Genomic DNA, 22,193 nt, shown 5'->3' with positions numbered 1-22,193 from the left:
TACTGCAGTAGTAGTACTCATACTGTAGTAGTAGTACTCATACTGCAGTAGTAGTAGTAGTAGTACTCATACTGTAGTAGTAGTACTCATACTGCAGTAGTAGTAGTAGTAGTACTCATACTGTAGTAGTAGTACTCATACTGCAGTAGTAGTAGTAGTAGTACTCATACTGTAGTAGTAGTACTCATACTGCAGTAGTAGTAGTAGTAGTACTCATACTGTAGTAGTAGTACTCATACTGCAGTATTAGTACTCATACTGCAGTAGTACTCAAACTGCAGTAGTAGTAGTAGTAGTAGTACTCATACTGCAGTAGTAGTACTCATACTGTAGTAGTAGTACTCATACTGCAGTAGTAGTACTCATACTGTAGTAGTAGTACTCATACTGTAGTAGTAGTACTCATACTGCAGTAGTACTCATACTGTAGTAGCACTCATACTGTAGTAGTACTCATACTGTAGTGGTAGTACTCATACTGTAGTAGTACTCATACTGTAGTAGTACTCATACTGTAGTGGTAGTACTCATACTGCAGTAGTACTCATACTGCAGTAGTACTCATACTGTAGTGGTAGTACTCATACTGTAGTAGCACTCATACTGTAGTAGTACTCATACTGTAGTGGTAGTACTCATACTGTAGTAGTACTCATACTGTAGTGGTAGTACTCATACTGCAGTAGTACTCATACTGCAGTAGTACTCATACTGTAGTAGTAGTACTCATACTGTAGTAGTACTCATACTGCAGTAGTACTCATACTGCAGTAGTACTCATACTGCAGTAGTACTCATACTGTAGTGGTAGTACTCATACTGTAGTGGTAGTACTCATACTGCAGTAGTAGTAGTAGTAGTACTCATACTGCAGTAGTACTCATACTGTAGTGGTAGTACTCATACTGTAGTGGTACTCATACTGTAGTAGTACTCATACTGTAGTGGTAGTACTCATACTGTAGTAGCACTCATACTGTAGTAGTACTCATACTGTAGTAGCACTCATACTGTAGTAGTACTCATACTGTAGTGGTAGTACTCATACTGTAGTAGTACTCATACTGTAGTGGTAGTACTCATACTGCAGTAGTACTCATACTGCAGTAGTACTCATACTGTAGTGGTAGTACTCATACTGTAGTGGTAGTACTCATACTGCAGTAGTAGTAGTAGTAGTACTCATACTGCAGTAGTACTCATACTGTAGTGGTAGTACTCATACTGTCGTGGTACTCATACTGTAGTAGTACTCATACTGTAGTAGTAGTACTCATACTGCATTAGTACTCATACTGCAGTAGTAGTAGTAGTAGTACTCATACTGCAGTAGTACTCATACTGCAGTATTAGTACTCATACTGCAGTAGTAGCAGTAGTACTCATACTGCAGTAGTAGTACTCATACTGTAGTATTAGTACTCATACTGCAGTAGTACTCAAACTGCAGTAGTAGTAGTAGTAGTAGTAGTACTCATACTGCAGTAGTAGTACTCATACTGTAGTAGTAGTACTCATACTGCAGTAGTAGTAGTAGTAGTACTCATACTGTAGTAGTAGTACTCATACTGCAGTAGTAGTAGTAGTAGTACTCATACTGTAGTAGTAGTACTCATACTGCAGTAGTAGTAGTAGTAGTACTCATACTGTAGTAGTAGTACTCATACTGCAGTAGTAGTAGTAGTAGTACTCATACTGTAGTAGTAGTACTCATACTGCAGTATTAGTACTCATACTGCAGTAGTACTCAAACTGCAGTAGTAGTAGTAGTAGTAGTACTCATACTGCAGTAGTAGTACTCATACTGTAGTAGTAGTACTCATACTGCAGTAGTAGTACTCATACTGTAGTAGTAGTACTCATACTGTAGTAGTAGTACTTATCACCTCCTTTCTTGTATGTACATTTAGCTGATACTACTTTACTACTTTATTATTTGATGTACTTTAGCTGATACTACTTTACTACTTTATTATTTGATGTACTTTAGCTGATATTACTTCAGTACTTTATTATTTGATGTACTTTAACTGATACTGCAGTAGTACTCATACTGCAGTGGTAGTACTCATACTGTAGTAGTACTCATGCTGTAGTGGTAGTACTCATACTGTAGTGGTAGTACTCATACTGTAGTAGTACTCATACTGTAGTGGTAGTACTCATACTGTAGTAGTACTCATACTGTAGTGGTAGTACTCATACTGCAGTAGTAGTAGTAGTAGTACTCATACTGCAGTAGTACTCATACTGTAGTGGTAGTACTCATACTGTAGTGGTACTCATACTGTAGTAGTACTCATACTGTAGTAGTAGTACTCATACTGCATTAGTACTCATACTGCAGTAGTAGTAGTAGTAGTACTCATACTGCAGTAGTACTCATACTGCAGTATTAGTACTCATACTGCAGTAGTACTCATACTGCAGTAGTAGTAGTAGTAGTACTCATACTGCAGTAGTAGTACTCATACTGTAGTAGTAGTACTCATACTGCAGTATTAGTACTCATACTGCAGTAGTACTCAAACTGCAGTAGTAGTAGTAGTAGTAGTACTCATACTGTAGTAGTAGTACTAATACTGCAGTAGTAGTACTCATACTGTAGTAGTAGTAGTACTTATCACCTCCTTTCTTGTATGTACATTTAGCTGATACTACTTTACTACTTTATTATTTGATGTACTTTAGCTGATACTACTTTACTATTTTATTATTTGATGTACTTTAGCTGATATTACTTCAGTACTTTATTATTTGATGTACTTTAGCTGATACTACTTTACTACTTTATTATTTGATGTACTTTAGCTGATACTACTTTACTACTTTATTATTTGATGTACTTTAGCTGATATTACTTCAGTACTTTATTATTTGATGTACTTTAGCTGATACTACTTTACTACTTTATTATTTGATGTACTTTAGCTGATACTACTTTACTACTTTATTATTTGATGTACATTTAGCTGATACTACTTCAGTACAAGTTCAAAGGAAGCAACGCAGTATTTGTACTTCAAACTGTGTATTAGTATTTGTGCCGGTTTCTTTCCCTTTAAGAGAACCTTCCCTTTAACTCACCTGGTCACACCTGAGATCCACTTCCGGGTTGTATCACAACAAAAAGATCGAAAACAAGAGAAGAAGCAGAAGAAGAAACGAAGATCAAGAAGTAGAAGAAGGACAAGAATAAGAAGAACGACCACCACTACAAGAAGGAGGAGAAGAAGGAGGAGAAGAGGAAGGAGACACGGTGAGTTCCTGCTTCACTTTCTCACTATTTTCTGTTAGCTTGTAAGCTTGTTAGCTTGTGACGCTAATGGTCACCGGCACGTCACGGCCGCCATGTTGGAGTCAGACCGACCTGGCTGTGGGCGTGGCCTGCAGGCTCACCTGCAGCAGCTGGTCTGAGCTTATTTACTCATGACTGAGTCACGTGACCAAAGCTAGACCTCTCAATACAGAGTCTGACAGCAAGCAGCCAATCACGTGTCCCTGTGGTCTCTGGTAGACAGACAGGCAGATGGACGTGTCTCTGCTGACTGAAGACGCCCAGTGCCCAACAGGAAGCGGCAAGATGGAGGACGAGGCGGTGGCGTCGGCCCTGATGGAGCCCAGCACCCTGCAGTGGCCCGGAGGCAGACAGACGGGCAGACAGACGGGCAGAGGAGACGGGGGGAGCGTGAGGTCAGACGTGTCCCTCAGGGAGGCGGCGAGCTGGACGGAGAGCGAGAGGGGGCTGAAGGAGGGGGCGGGGCTGAAGGAGGGGGTGGGGCAAAGGCCCCGGCTGGAGGCGGAGCCTGCAGAGAACCACCTGCCGGAGAAAGCGGCCCAGGTGTTCAGTCCCACGGTCACCGTCCTCCACTCCGCGTCCTCGCCCAGAGGCAGTGAGGCATTCTGGGAAATGGAGTCTGAGAAAAGCCCCTTCCTGGGTTCCCGAGGCGCCCCGCAGGACTACAACCAACATGGCTGCCAGTACGAGTGGGCTGAGGACACGCCCCCTAATGCATGTGAGTATACCTGTCTGTCTGTCTCCAGGTGTTTACCTGTCTGTCTGTCTCCAGTGTTTACCTGTCTGTCTCCAGTGTTTACCTGTCTGTCTGTCTCCAGTCTTTACCTGTCTGTCTGTCTCCAGGTGTTTACCTGTCTGTCTCCAGGTGTTTACCTGTCTGTCTCCAGTGTTTACCTGTCTGTCTGTCTCCAGGTGTTTACCTGTCTGTCTCCAGGTGTTTACCTGTCTGTCTCCAGGCGTTTACCTGTCTGTCTGTCTCCAGGTGTTTACCTGTCTGTCTCCAGTGTTTACCTGTCTGTCTGTCTCCAGGTGTTTACCTGTCTGTCTGTCTCCAGGCGTTAACCTGTCTGTCTCCAGGTGGGCGTGGCTGTGGCAGCCGGTCGGTCCTGAAGGTGGGCGTGTCCCTGATGACTTCACTGCTGCTGTTCCCCTTCCTGGTGTGGGGCGGCTTCGTGTTCCTCCCCTTCGACGCCCCGCTGCTCTCCGGCGCCCCCCTGAGGCTGGTGTACGCGCTGCGCTGCTCCGTGTTCGCGGCCGCTCCGCTGGTGCTGGGCTGGCTGGTGCTGGGCGTGGGCCGGCTGCGGTCCGGCGCGCTCCGACCGCCGTTTGACCGCGGCGAGGAGGAGGCGGAGCCTCGCGAGGTCGCCGTGCACCGCCGCTTCGTCTCTGACTCCGCCTCCTTGTTCCTGATCTACTTCCTGCAGCTGGCCGTCATGGCGATGTACCTGAGCCAGGAGCAGCTGAAGCTCGTCCCGCTGCTGAGCGTCGTCTTCGCCCTGGGGCGGTGAGATCAAGCGCTCCTTCACTGGCCTACTTAAAGGGGCGCTCGTTTTCTGTCTCCACCTGGTTTACAGACTCTATGTTAAAGGGGCGCTTGTTTTCTGTCTCTAGACTAGTCTAATCTTTATATTAAGGGTGTGCTTGTTTTGTGTCCCCAGGCTGGTGTACTGGGTGGCCGCAGCCTTCGGCAGCAGCATCCGGGGCTTCGGCTTCGGCCTCTCCTTCCTGCCGAGCGTCGCCATGATGGCGGCTAACTTCTACTTCATCTTCACGGTGGAGGCGGCGGGCTCCGTCTTCAGCCTGCCGGCGGAGGCGCTGACTCCACCCGGGGGCAAACAGAGGTTCTCTGGATGAGCTGATCAGAAATCAATAACTGTCAGAATGAAATAATTCTGAACAACTTTTATTTTTTATGAACTGAAACTTTAAAAAAAGAAAAAAATTAACCAAATAAAAATGTCTGATAAATTTTTATTCTTATGAAATGATTGGAGACATAACTCCACCCGGTTATTGTATAACCCCGCCCACTCGTTTCTGTTTGGTCTTTTTGAAGCCGTTTGAGTTATTTAGCTACTTCCTGTTTACGTTCGGTGGACTTCCGGTTCAGTCTGTTTCTTTTTTTCAACATTTTATTTTGTAAAATCTGTTTATTGATCATTAAATATGTAATGTTCAGTATAAAACGTGCTTGTTTGTCTTTTTTTATTAGTTTAGTCTAATTTCACAATAAAAGCATGTTTATTTAATACCTCACTTCCTGTGTTATTATTTCTGTTCAGTTAAATCTTTAAAATGTGACTTTTCTATTGATGCATATTGCTCTTCAGTCACATGACCTGCTGCTGTCGTGACACCTGTACACAAGAAGTACTGACAGTCTGACTTCAAAATAAAAGCACCAAGACAACACGTTAGAGTTTGAACGAGACGGTACTTCCGGTCTGAGATCTTAAAACCCTACTAACAAATTGTACAACAGTTTGCAGGTAAAGTTATGGGCTTTAAATAAACCTGGAGGGATTCTTCAGGAAACAGGAACTTCAGACCAAAAGCTTTGAGGAAATCCCCGTTCCGGGTCTTTTATTGTGAAGACGCAGGTGTGCGTAGGCGTTTCCTGAAGGTTCGCGACTGCCGGAGCTTCTGGACACCAGGAAGCTCTCCAGCTGAAGCTCGTCTACTTCATGGACTCGCTTCCGGTCAGGAGGAAGTCGTGTCTGCTGCGGCTCAGAGAGAGATGTCCTTTCCGGAAGCTGCGCAGACACACAAACGGTCAGTTTCCGGTCATTAATGTTTCCCCTCGGGACTCTTTATGAACCCGCTGAGCTCGACCATGTCAGAACGGACGACCTGGAGCTCAACATGTCATTACAGTTGAATAACTGGTCTATTATAACAATCATCGATCCATACGACTAGTACATCGATTCAATACGACTAGTACATCGATCCATACGACTGGTACATCGATCCATACGACTAGTACATCGATCCATACGACTAGTACATTCATCAATACGACTACTACATCCATACGACTAGTACATCAATACGACTAGTACATCAATACGACTAGTACATCGATCAATACGACTACTACATCCATACGACTAGTACATCCATACGACTAGTACATCGATCCATACGACTAGTACATCGATCCATACGACTAGTACATCGATCAATACGACTACTACATCCATACGACTAGTACATCCATACGACTAGTACATCCATACGACTAGTACATCGATCAATACGACTAGTACATCCATACGACTAGTACATCGATCAATACGACTAGTACATCTATACGACTAGTACATCGATCCATACGACTAGTACATCCATACGACTAGTACATCGATCAATACGACTACTACATCCATACGACTAGTACATCGATCCATACGACTAGTACATCGATCAATACGACTAGTACATCGATCCATACGACTAGTACATCGATCTATACGACTAGTACATTGATTCAATACGACTAGTACATCGATCCATACGACTAGTACATCGATCCATACGACTAGTACATCGATCCATACGACTAGTACATCCATACGACTAGTACATCGATCTATACGACTAGTACATCCATACGACTAGTACATCCATCAATACGACTACTACATCCATACGACTAGTACATCAATACGACTACTACATCCATACGACTAGTACATCCATACGACTAGTACATCGATCAATACGACTAGTACATCGATCCATACGACTAGTACATCGATCCATACGACTAGTACATCGATCCATACGACTAGTACATCGATCCATACGACTAGTACATCGATCAATACGACTAGTACATCGATCCATACGACTAGTACATCGATCAATACGACTACTACATCCATACGACTAGTACATCCATACGACTAGTACATCGATCAATACGACTACTACATCCATGCGACTAGTACATCGATCCATACGACTAGTACATCGATCAATACGACTAGTACATCCATACGACTAGTACATCCATACGACTAGTACATCGATCAATACGACTACTACATCCATACGACTAGTACATCCATACGACTAGTACATCGATCAATACGACTACTACATCCATGCGACTAGTACATCGATCCATACGACTAGTACATCGATCCATACGACTAGTACATCGATCCATACGACTAGTACATCGATCCATACGACTAGTACATCGATCCATACGACTAGTACATCGATCAATACGACTAGTACATCGATCCATACGACTAGTACATCGATCAATACGACTACTACATCCATACGACTAGTACATCCATACGACTAGTACATCGATCAATACGACTAGTACATCTATACGACTAGTACATCGATCCATACGACTAGTACATCCATACGACTAGTACATCGATCAATACGACTACTACATCCATGCGACTAGTACATCGATCCATACGACTAGTACATCGATCAATACGACTAGTACATCGATCCATACGACTAGTACATCGATCAATACGACTAGTACATCGATCCATACGACTAGTACATCGATCTATACGACTAGTACATCGATCCATACGACTAGTACATCGATCTATACGACTAGTACATCCATACGACTAGTACATCGATCTATACGACTAGTACATCCATACGACTAGTACATCGATCAATACGACTAGTACATCGATCTATACGACTAGTACATCCATACGACTAGTACATCGATCAATACGACTAGTACATCGATCAATACGACTAGTACATCGATCTATACGACTAGTACATCCATACGACGAGTACATCCATACGACTAGTACATCGATCCATACGACTAGTACATCGATCTATACGACTAGTACATCCATACGACTAGTACATCGATCAATACGACTAGTACATCGATCCATACGACTAGTACATCGATCTATACGACTAGTACATCGATTCAATACGACTAGTACATCGATCCATACGACTAGTACATCGATCCATACGACTAGTACATCCATACGACTAGTACATCGATCAATACGACCACTACATCCATGCGACTAGTACATCGATCCATACGACTAGTACATCGATCAATACGACTAGTACATCGATCCATACGACTAGTACATCGATCTATACGACTAGTACATCGATTCAATACGACTAGTACATCGATCCATACGACTAGTACATCGATCCATACGACTAGTACATCGATCCATACGACTAGTACATCCATCAATACGACTACTACATCCATACGACTAGTACATCCATCAATACGACTACTACATCCATACGACTAGTACATCGATCTATACGACTAGTACATCGATTCAATACGACTAGTACATCCATCAATACGACTACTACATCCATACGACTAGTACATCCATCAATACGACTACTACATCCATACGACTAGTACATCGATCCATACGACTAGTACATCCATCAATACGACTACTACATCCATACGACTAGTACATCCATCAATACGACTACTACATCCATACGACTAGTACATCGATCTATACGACTAGTACATCGATTCAATACGACTAGTACATCGATCCATACGACTAGTACATCGATCCATACGACTAGTACATCCATACGACTAGTACATTGATCTATACGACTATTACATCGATCTATACGACTAGTACATCCATACGACTAGTACATCGATCTATACGACTATTACATCGATCTATACGACTACTACATCCATACAACTAGTACATCGATCCATACGACTAGTACATCCATACGACTAGTACATTGATCTATACGACTATTACATCGATCTATACGACTAGTACATCCATACGACTATTACATCGATCTATACGACTAGTACATCCATACGACTAGTACATCGATCAATACGACTACTACATCCATACGACTAGTACATCGATCCATACGACTAGTACATCGATCAATACGACTAATACATCGATCTATACGACTAGTACATCCATACGACTAGTACATCGATCAATGCGACTAGTACATCGATCAATACGACTAGTACATCCATACGACTATTACATCGATCTATACGACTAGTACATCCATACGACTAGTACATCGATCTATACGACTAGTACATCTATACGACTAGTACATCGATCTATACGACTAGTACATCGATCAATACGACTAGTACATCCATACGACTATTACATCGATCTATACGACTAGTACATCCATACGACTAGTACATCGATCTATACGACTAGTACATCTATACGACTAGTACATCGATCTATACGACTAGTACATCGATCTATACGACTAGTACATCCATACGACTATTACATCGATCTATACGACTAGTACATCCATACGACTAGTACATCGATCTATACGACTAGTACATCCATACGACTAGTACATCGATCAATACGACTACTACATCCATACGACTAGTACATCGATCCAGACGACTAGTACATCCATACGACTAGTACATTGATCTATACGACTAGTACATCCATACGACTAGTACATCGATCAATACGACTACTACATCCATACGACTATTACATCGATCCAGACGACTAGTACATCCATACGACTAGTACATCGATCTATACGACTATTACATCGATCTATACGACTATTACATCGATCTATACGACTAGTACATCCATACGACTAGTACATCGATCTATACGACTATTACATCGATCTATACGACTATTACATCGATCTATACGACTAGTACATCCATACGACTAGTACATCGATCTATACGACTATTACATCGATCTATACGACTAGTACATCCATACGACTAGTACATCGATCAATACGACTATTACATCGATCTATACGACTAGTACATCCATACGACTAGTACATCGATCTATACGACTAGTACATCGATCTATACGACTAGTACATCCATACGACTATTACATCGATCTATACGACTAGTACATCCATACGACTAGTACATCGATCTATACGACTAGTACATCCATACGACTAGTACATCGATCAATACGACTACTACATCCATACGACTAGTACATCGATCCAGACGACTAGTACATCCATACGACTAGTACATCGATCTATACGACTAGTACATCCATACGACTAGTACATCGATCTATACGACTAGTACATCCATACGACTAGTACATCGATCAATACGACTACTACATCCATACGACTAGTACATCGATCCAGACGACTAGTACATCCATACGACTAGTACATTGATCTATACGACTAGTACATCCATACGACTAGTACATCGATCAATACGACTACTACATCCATACGACTATTACATCGATCCAGACGACTAGTACATCCATACGACTAGTACATTGATCTATACGACTAGTATATCCATACGACTAATACATCGATCTATACGACTAGTACATCTATACGACTAGTACATCTATACGACTAGTACATCGATCTATACGACTAGTACATCCATACGACTAGTACATCGATCTATACGACTAGTACATCCATACGACTATTACATCGATCTATACGACTAGTACATCCATACGACTAGTACATCGATCTATACGACTAGTACATCCATACGACTAGTACATCGATCAATACGACTACTACATCCATGCGACTAGTACATCGATCCATACGACTAGTACATCGATCAATACGACTAGTACATCTATACGACTAGTACATCTATACGACTAGTACATCGATCCATACGACTAGTACATCGATCAATACGACTAGTACATCTATACGACTAGTACATCTCTACGACTAGTACATCGATCTATACGACTAGTACATCTATACGACTAGTACATCTATACGACTAGTACATCTATACGACTAGTCCATCCATACGACTAGTACATCGATCAATACGACTAGTACATCGATCAATACGACTAGTGCATCTATACGACTAGTACATCTATACGACTAGTACATCGATCCATACGACTAGTACATCGATCAATACGACTAGTACATCTATACGACTAGTACATCTATACGACTAGTACATCGATCCATACGACTAGTACATCGATCCATACGACTAGTACATCTATACGACTAGTACATCTATACGACTAGTACATCGATCTATACGACTAGTACATCTATACGACTAGTACATCGATCCATAAGACTAGTACATCTATACGACTAGTACATCGATCCATACGACTAGTACATCCAGACGACTAGTACATCGATCCATACGACTAGTACATCTATACGACTAGTACATCCATACGACTAGTACATCCATACGACTAGTACATCGATCCATACGACTAGTACATCCATACGACTAGTACATCCATACGACTAGTACATCCATACGACTAGTACATCGATCTATACGACTAGTACATCGATCAATACGACTAGTACATCCCTACGACTAGTACATCCATACGACTAGTACATCGATCCATACGACTAGTACATCTATACGACTAGTACATCGATCTATACGACTAGTACATCGGTGAATACGACTAGTACATCAATACGACTAGTACATCGATCCATACGACTAGTACATCGATCAATACGACTAGTACATCGATCAATACGACTAGTACATCTATACGACTAGTACATCTATACGACTAGTACATCTATATGACTAGTACATCGATCAATACGACTAGTACATCGATCCATACGACTAGTACATCAATACGACTAGTACATCGATCAATACGACTAGTACATCTATACGACTAGTACATCGATCATTACGACTAGTACATCTATACGACTAGTACATCAATACGACTAGTACATTGATCAATACGACTAGTACATCTATACGACTAGTACATCGATCAATACGACTAGTACATCTATACGACTAGTACATCTATACGACTAGTACATCTATATGACTGGTACATCGATCAATACGACTAGTACATCGATCCATACGACTAGTACATCGATCAATACGACTAGTACATCGATCAATACGACTAGTACATCGATCAATACGACTAGTACATCAATACGACTAGTACATCGATCAATACGACTAGTACATCGATCAATACGCCTAGTACATCAATACGACTAGTACATCGATCAATACGACTAGTAAATCAATACGACTAGTACATCGATTCATACGACTAGTACATCCATACGACTAGTACATCGATCAAAACGACTAGTACATCGATCAATACGACTAGTACATCGATCAATACGACTAGTACATCAATACGACTAGTACATCGATTCATACGACTAGTACATCCATACGACTAGTACATCTATACGACTAGTACATCTATACGACTAGTACATCAATACGACTAGTACATTGATCAATACGACTAGTACATCGATCAATACGACTAGTACATCCATACGACTAGTACATCTATACGACTAGTACATCTATACGACTAGTACATCAATACGACTAGTACATTGATCAATACGACTAGTACATCTATACGACTAGTACATCTATACGACTAGTACATCAATACGACTAGTTCATCGATCAATACGACTAGTACATCGATCAATACGACTAGTACATCGATCAATACGACTAGTACATCAATACGACTAGTACATCGATCAATACGACTAGTACATCGATCCATACGACTAGTACATCGATCAATACGACTAGTACATCTATACGACTAGTACATCTATACGACTAGTACATCGATCCATACGACTAGTACATCGATCAATACGACTAGTACATCTATACGACTAGTACATCTATACGACTAGTACATCGATCCATACGACTAGTACATCTATACGACTAGTACATCTATACGACTAGTACATCGATCTATACGACTAGTACATCTATACGACTAGTACATCGATCCATAAGACTAGTACATCTATACGACTAGTACATCGATCCATACGACTAGTACATCCAGACGACTAGTACATCGATCCATACGACTAGTACATCTATACGACTAGTACATCCATACGACTAGTACATCCATACGACTAGTACATCTATACGACTAGTACATCCATACGACTAGTACATCCATACGACTAGTACATCGATCAATACGACTAGTACATCCCTACGACTAGTACATCCATACGACTAGTACATCGATCCATACGACTAGTACATCTAGACGACTAGTACATCGATCTATACGACTAGTACATCGGTGAATACGACTAGTACATCAATACGACTAGTACATCGATCCATACGACTAGTACATCGATCAATACGACTAGTACATCGATCAATACGACTAGTACATCTATACGACTAGTACATCTATACGACTAGTACATCTATATGACTAGTACATCGATCAATACGACTAGTACATCGATCCATACGACTAGTACATCAATACGACTAGTACATCGATCAATACGACTAGTACATCTATACGACTAGTACATCGATCATTACGACTAGTACATCTATACGACTAGTACATCAATACGACTAGTACATTGATCAATACGACTAGTACATCTATACGACTAGTACATCGATCAATACGACTAGTACATCTATACGACTAGTACATCTATACGACTAGTACATCTATATGACTGGTACATCGATCAATACGACTAGTACATCGATCCATACGACTAGTACATCGATCAATACGACTAGTACATCGATCAATACGACTAGTACATCGATCAATACGACTAGTACATCAATACGACTAGTACATCGATCAATACGACTAGTACATCGATCAATACGCCTAGTACATCAATACGACTAGTACATCGATCAATACGACTAGTAAATCAATACGACTAGTACATCGATTCATACGACTAGTACATCCATACGACTAGTACATCGATCAATACGACTAGTACATCCATACGACTAGTACATCGATCAATACGACTAGTACATCGATCAATACGACTAGTACATCAATACGACTAGTACATCGATTCATACGACTAGTACATCCATACGACCAGTACATCGATCAATACGACTAGTACATCCATACGACTAGTACATCTATACGACTAGTACATCTATACGACTAGTACATCAATACGACTAGTACATTGATCAATACGACTAGTACATCTATACGACTAGTACATCTATACAACTAGTACATCAATACGACTAGTACATCGATCAATACGACTAGTACATCGATCAATACGACTAGTACATCGATCAATACGACTAGTACATCAATACGACTAGTACATCGATCAATACGACTAGTACATCGATTCATACGACTAGTACATCGATCCATACGACTAGTACATCTATACGACTAGTACATCGATCCATACGACTAGTCCATCCATACGACTAGTACATCGATCTATACGACTAGTACATCCATACGACTAGTACATCGATCAATACGACTAGTACATCGATCCATACGACTAGTACATCGATCCATACGACTAGTACATCTATACGACTAGTACATCGATCCATACGACTAGTCCATCGATCCATACGATTAGTACATCTATACGACTAGTACATCGATCCATACGACTAGTACATCTATACGACTAGTACATCCATCCATACGACTAGTACATCGGTGAATACGACTAGTACATCGTTCAATACGACTAGTACATCGATCCATACGACTAGTACATCGTTCAATACGACTAGTACATCGATCAATACGACTAGTACATCTATACGACTAGTACATCGATCCATACGACTAGTACATCTATACGACTAGTACCTCGATCCATACGACTAGTACATCTATACGACTAGTACATCGATCCATACGACTAGTACATCTATACGACTAGTACATCGATCAATACGACTAGTACATCGATCCATACCACTAGTACATCGATCCATACGACTAGTACATCTATACGACTAGTACATCGATCCATACGACTAGTACATCTATACGACTAGTACATCGATCAATACGACTAGTACATCGATCCATACCACTAGTACATCGATCCATACGACTAGTACATCTATACGACTAGTACATCGATCCATACGACTAGTACATCCATACGACTAGTACATCCATACGACTAGTACATCCATACGACTAGTACATCGATCTATACGACTAGTACATCGATCCATACGACTAGTACATCGATCAATACGACTAGTACATCAATACGACTAGTACATCCATACGACTAGTACATCGATCAATACGACTAGTACATTGATCAATACGACTAGTACATCCATACGACTAGTACATCCATCAATACGACTAGTACATCAATACGACTAGTACATCGATCCATACGACTAGTACATCGATCAATACGACTAGTACATCGATCAATACGACTAGTACAGGGGTCTCAAACTCGCGGCCCGCGAGCCAATATTTTGTGGCCCTCTACTTGACATCAAAGTTCCGTGAAAAAACGGAGTAGAAAAAAGATTCTGATGCTGCTGGATGCACCAAAGTCTGGAGGTTCCGCCCACTTCTCCGTGTGATCATACTGTCTCTCATAGGAGCTCACAGCCAGAGGCATCTTTGTCCAGCTCCACCTTTCACCTGATTTGTTGATTCAGGTGTCTGTCGACATTTTGTGTGAAACTACCCAATGAACACTCAGGAAATCCCTAAGGACCTACCCACCCACATACGCTGCAAAGATACACTGGTTTTTATTCAGACAGACAACACACTACCACCTGAGAAAAAAAACCTTGCAGTGTACTAAAAAATCAACACTAGCCAGAGAGAGACGGCAGCTCTGCTCCGCTCAGCTGTGCGCTAGACACACGACCATGCGCTGGTTAAGAGTACACAGTACACACATACACACATACAGAGTACATAGTACACACATAGATACAGAGTACATATGTTGTTCTTGTTCTGAAACTGTTCTTGAAAAAACGAAACTGAAACATGCATATTGTGTAAACATTGTAAATAGTTTGTTTTTCTATAGAACATATTTTGACTCAAATATATAGTAAATATTTTGTTTGAAAACACAAACTGTTGTAGTATTAATGTTTCATGTGCACACACCCCATGAAGCTTGATCTGTAGTATGAAGTCATTTCTCAGTCCTGAGTCTGTTGCAAATGGATCTTATTGACTTGCAGCAGAGATCTAAAAGATAAACTCAGAGGCACAAGGAAAACCAGACATGATGGACCATTTCTGAGAGAATTGCCTCCATCCTTCCCTGAGCAGACAAAAGTGATCAGTCGGGTCATGTACCTTTTTGGAAGCACACATGTGAGAAACCTTTCTCCACTATGAACTTTAATAAATGCAAGTACAGGTCCAGGCTTAGTGATGCCCATCGTGAAGCTGTACTCAGGGTTTCACTGTGACCTGGATCAGGGTTTCACTGTGACCTGGATCAGGTTTCACTGTGACCTGGATCAGGGTTTCACTGTGACCTGGATGAGGGTTTCACTGTGACCTGGATCAGGGTTTCACTGTGACCTGGATCAGGGTTTCACTGTGACCTGGATGAGGGTTTCACTGTGACCTGGATCAGGGTTTCACTGTGACCTGGATCAGGGTTTCACTGTGACCTGGATCAGGGTTTCACTGTGACCTGGATGAGGGTTTCACTGTGACCTGGATCAGGGTTTCACTGTGACCTGGATGAGGGTTTCACTGTGACCTGGATGAGGGTTTCACTGTGACCTGGATCAGGGTTTCACTGTGACCTGGATGAGGGTTTCACTGTGACCTGGATCAGGGTTTCACTGTGACCTGGATGAGGGTTTCACTGTGACCTGGATCAGGGTTTCACTGTGACCTGGATCAGGGTTTCACTGTGACCTGGATCAGGGTTTCACTGTGACCTGGATCAGGGTTTATATACTGTGACCTGGATCAGGGTTTCACTGTGACCTGGTTCAGGTTTCTATACTGTGACCTGGATGAGGGTTTCACTGTGACCTGGATCAGGGTTTCACTGTGACCTGGATCAGGGTTTCACTGTGACCTGGATCAGGGTTTCACTGTGACCTGGATGAGGGTTTCACTGTGACCTGGATCAGGGTTTCACTGTGACCTGGATCAGGGTTTATATACTGTGACCTGGATGAGGGTTTCACTGTGACCTGGATCAGGGTTTCACTGTGACCTGGATGAGGGTTTCACTGTGACCTGGATGAGGGTTTCACTGTGACCTGGATCAGGGTTTCACTGTGACCTGGATGAGGGTTTCACTGTGACCTGGATCAGGGTTTCACTGTGACCTGGATGAGGGTTTCACTGTGACCTGGATCAGGGTTTCACTGTGACCTGGATGAGGGTTTCACTGTGACCTGGATCAGGGTTTCACTGTGACCTGGATCAGGGTTTATATACTGTGACCTGGATCAGGGTTTCACTGTGACCTGGTTCAGGTTTCTATACTGTGACCTGGATGAGGGTTTCACTGTGACCTGGATCAGGGTTTCACTGTGACCTGGATCAGGGTTTCACTGTGACCTGGATCAGGGTTTCACTGTGACCTGGATCAGGGTTTCACTGTGACCTGGATGAGGGTTTCACTGTGACCTGGATCAGGGTTTCACTGTGACCTGGATGAGGGTTTCACTGTGACCTGGATCAGGGTTTCACTGTGACCTGGATCAGGTTTCACTGTGACTTGGATCAGGGTTTCACTGTGACCTGGATGAGGGTTTCACTGTGACCTGGATCAGGGTTTCACTGTGACCTGGATCAGGGTTTCACTGTGACCTGGATGAGGGTTTCACTGTGACCTGGATCAGGGTTTCACTGTGACCTGGATCAGGGTTTCACTGTGACCTGGATCAGGGTTTCACTGTGACCTGGATGAGGGTTTCACTGTGACCTGGATGAGGGTTTCACTGTGACCTGGATGAGGGTTTCACTGTGACCTGGATGAGGGTTTCACTGTGACCTGGATCAGGGTTTCACTGTGACCTGGATGAGGGTTTCACTGTGACCTGGATCAGGGTTTCACTGTGACCTGGATCAGGGTTTCACTGTGACCTGGATCAGGGTTTATATACTGTGACCTGGATCAGGGTTTCACTGTGACCTGGTTCAGGTTTCTATACTGTGACCTGGATGAGGGTTTCACTGTGACCTGGATCAGGGTTTCACTGTGACCTGGTTCAGGTTTCTATACTGTGACCTGGATGAGGGTTTCACTGTGACCTGGATCAGGGTTTCACTGTGACCTGGATGAGGGTTTCACTGTGACCTGGATCAGGGTTTCACTGTGACCTGGATGAGGGTTTCACTGTGACCTGGATCAGGGTTTCACTGTGACCTGGATGAGGGTTTCACTGTGACCTGGATCAGGGTTTCACTGTGACCTGGATCAGGGTTTCACTGTGACCTGGATGAGGGTTTCACTGTGACCTGGATCAGGGTTTCACTGTGACCTGGATCAGGGTTTCACTGTGACCTGGATCAGGTTTCTATACTGTGACCTGGATCAGGGTTTCACTGTGACCTGGATCAGGGTTTCACTGTGACCTGGATCAGGGTTTATAGACTGTGACCTGGATGAGGGTTTCACTGTGACCTGGATCAGGGTTTATATACTGTGACCTGGATCAGGGTTTCACTGTGACCTGGATCAGGGTTTATATACTGTGACCTGGATCAGGGTTTCACTGTGACCTGGATCAGGGTTTATAGACTGTGACCTGGATGAGGGTTTCACTGTGACCTGGATCAGGGTTTATATACTGTGACCTGGATCAGGGTTTCACTGTGACCTGGTTTAGGGTCAATGTGGCTCAGCTGTGTGAGCAGAAGCGCTGCCAGGTGTCTGGCAAGAAATAGAATGAAGTACAAATGTATTCAGGTTTTGCATTTGTTGGTTCGGTGCAGTTTCAATGAGTTATTTTAAAAAATAAAATATAATTGCACTGTTAAAAACTATTATAAAAATGTATAGAAACTGCTGGATGAAAATATGTTATGAATGTAAAAAAAAATACTGCGCTTTCTGTGTGGCCCTCCGGTGAGATCACAATACCAGCGGTGGCCCCAAGCCAAATTGAGTTTGAGACCCCTGGACTAGTACATCGATCCATACGACTAGTACATCCATACGACTAGTACATCGATCCATACGACTAGTACATCAATACGACTAGTACATCAATACGACTAGTACATCGATCCATACGACGAGTACATCGATCAATACGACTAGTACATCCAAACGACTAGTACATCGATCAATACGACTAGTACATCGATCTGTACGACTAGTACATCGATCAATACGACTAGTACATCCAAACGACTAGTACATCGATCCGTACGACTAGTACATCGATCCGTACGACTAGTACATCGATCAATACGACTAGTACATCGATCAATACGACTAGTACATCCAAACGACTAGTACATCGATCAATACGACTAGTACATCGATCCGTACGACTAGTACATCGATCAATACGACTAGTACATCGATCAATACGACTAGTACATCCAAACGACTAGTACATCGATCAATACGACTAGTACATCGATCTGTACGACTAGTACATCGATCAATACGACTAGTACATCCAAACGACTAGTACATCGATCAATACGACTAGTACATCGATCTGTACGACTACTAGTACATCGATCAATACGACTAGTACATCCAAACGACTAGTACATCGATCCGTACGACTAGTACATCGATCCATACGACTAGTACATCGATCCATACGACTAGTACATCGATCCATACGACTAGTACATCCATACGACTAGTACATCGATCCATACGACTAGTACATCGATCAATACGACTAGTACATCGATCCGTACGACTAGTACATCGATCCATACGACTAGTACATCGATCCATACGACTAGTACATCCATACGACTAGTACATCCATACGACTAGTACATCGATCCATATGACTAGTACATCCATACGACTAGTACATCCATACGACTAGTACATCGATCCATACGACTAGTACATCCATACGACTAGTACATCGATCCATACGACTAGTACATCAATACGACTAGTACATCAATACGACTAGTACATCGATCCATACGACGAGTACATCGATCAATACGACTAGTACATCCAAACGACTAGTACATCGATCAATACGACTAGTACATCGATCTGTACGACTAGTACATCGATCCATACGACTAGTACATCGATCAATACGACTAGTACATCCAAACGACTAGTACATCGATCCGTACGACTAGTACATCGATCCGTACGACTGTTTTCTTCTCGAACAGATGTGTCTGCAGCAAAGTCCTCTCCCATTGGTTCATACTGGAACAACAAAAGCCCGCCTACCAGCAACCAGCCAATCAGCACAGTCTACCAACAGCCCCTCCCACCTCCGTCCAGGTGCCAGAGTGTCTGTTCTCACGACCAATCACAGGCAGCAGGTGAGTTCCCAGTACAACCAGTACACTTTACAGTTTGAACCAAACTCAGTTCATTGTTCTACTGTTTGACCTGCAGGTGTTTTCATGGAGGAAGACATCCAGCAGGACAGAGCTGAGGATTTAATGGGTGAGACAGATCGTTGGCTTCATTTTATCAGGTGTTTATTTACATCTACGTACTGACTAACAGAAGCTAGGTACCGACTAACAGAAGCTAGGTACCGACTAACAGAAGCTAGATACCGACTAACAGAAGCTAGGTACCGACTAACAGAAGCTAGATACCGACTAACAGAAGCTAGGTACCGACTAACAGAAGCTAGGTACCGACTAACAGAAGCTAGATACCGACTAACAGAAGCTAGGTACCGACTAACAGAAGCTAGGTACCGACTAACAGAAGCTAGGTACCGACTAACAGAAGCTAGGTACCGACTAACAGAAGCTAGGTACCGACTAACAGAAGCTAGGTACCGACTAACAGAAGCTAGATACCGACTAACAGAAGCTAGATACCGACTAACAGAAGCTAGGTACCGACTAACAGAAGCTAGATACCGACTAACAGAAGCTAGGTACTGACTAACAGAAGCTAGATACTGACTAACAGAAGCTAGATACCGACTAACAGAAGCTAGATACCGACTAACAGAAGCTAGATACCGACTAACAGAAGCTAGATACCGACTAACAGAAGCTAGGTACCGACTAACAGAAGCTAGATACCGACTAACAGAAGCTAGATACCGACTAACAGAAGCTAGGTACTGACTAACAGAAGCTAGATACTGACTAACAGAAGCTAGGTACTGACTAACAGAAGCTAGATACCGACTAACAGAAGCTAGGTACCGACTAACAGAAGCTAGATACTGACTAACAGAAGCTAGATACTGACTAACAGAAGCTAGATACTGACTAACAGAAGCTAGATACTGACTAACAGAAGCTAGGTACTGACTAACAGAAGCTAGATACTGACTAACAGAAGCTAGGTACTGACTAACAGAAGCTAGGTACCGACTAACAGAAGCTAGGTACCGACTAACAGAAGCTAGATACTGACTAACAGAAGCTATATCTACTAACCCTAACCCCCACACTATTCAGTTTCAACAGAGATGGAGGATCCGGCAGAAGTCAGTCCTCCTGATTTCTGTTTCTCCTTCCTGTTTCAGATGTGGACGACGACATCGATCCCGAAACTGGAGAGAGAGCACAGCAATGACCCCGATGATGATCAGCCATCTTTATATTATTGATAGTCAGACTGATATACTGCAATTGTTTGTGTGATGTTTTGTGTTTTTCTTCTCTGGGATCATTAAGTTGAGTTTAAGTTAAAGTTTATCTGTATTTCCTGATGTTTGTTTTTAACGTGTCATCAGACCAACAACAACAAATAACCAGACATTTTAGGCACTGTAGGCTTTTTACTCCACGGAAACAGACTGACGTGACAAACGTTTAATTGGAAAAGAAGAACAAACACTCACTGTTTTACAAAAACA

At 42.4% G+C, this 22,193-nt stretch overlaps 2 protein-coding genes across 3 annotated transcripts; both read left to right on the top strand.

Annotated features, from left to right (window-relative positions):
- Positions 1 to 3,107: 3,107 nt before the first annotated feature.
- tmem79b (transmembrane protein 79b) lies at positions 3,108 to 5,471 on the top strand. Of its 2 annotated transcripts, none has more exons than XM_079227899.1 (4): positions 3,108 to 3,259; positions 3,522 to 4,016; positions 4,376 to 4,802; positions 4,957 to 5,471. In XM_079227899.1, exons 2-4 carry the CDS (start codon positions 3,530 to 3,532, stop codon positions 5,150 to 5,152), a joined length of 1,110 nt encoding a protein of 369 aa, XP_079084025.1. In that variant the 5' UTR covers positions 3,108 to 3,259; positions 3,522 to 3,529; the 3' UTR covers positions 5,153 to 5,471. The 2 variants fall into 2 exon arrangements, with proteins under 2 accessions (XP_079084025.1, XP_079084024.1); XM_079227898.1 differs by having other exon boundaries at positions 3,518 to 4,016.
- A 473-nt stretch (positions 5,472 to 5,944) lies between these two features.
- LOC306744945 (uncharacterized protein) lies at positions 5,945 to 21,998 on the top strand. The gene is made up of 4 exons (XM_079227653.1): positions 5,945 to 6,070; positions 20,527 to 20,682; positions 20,759 to 20,809; positions 21,861 to 21,998. The coding sequence occupies exons 1-4, from the start codon at positions 5,983 to 5,985 to the stop codon at positions 21,908 to 21,910; spliced, it is 345 nt and encodes a 114-aa protein (XP_079083779.1). The 5' UTR covers positions 5,945 to 5,982; the 3' UTR covers positions 21,911 to 21,998.
- The last annotated feature ends 195 nt before the right edge of the window (positions 21,999 to 22,193 follow it).

This window comes from Taurulus bubalis, assembly GCF_910589615.1.
Source record: "Taurulus bubalis genome assembly, chromosome: 12".
Taxonomy (NCBI): domain Eukaryota; kingdom Metazoa; phylum Chordata; class Actinopteri; order Perciformes; family Cottidae; genus Taurulus; species Taurulus bubalis.
The sequence above is the reverse complement of the archived record's forward strand: the minus strand, read 5'-3'. Positions and strand labels throughout refer to the sequence as shown.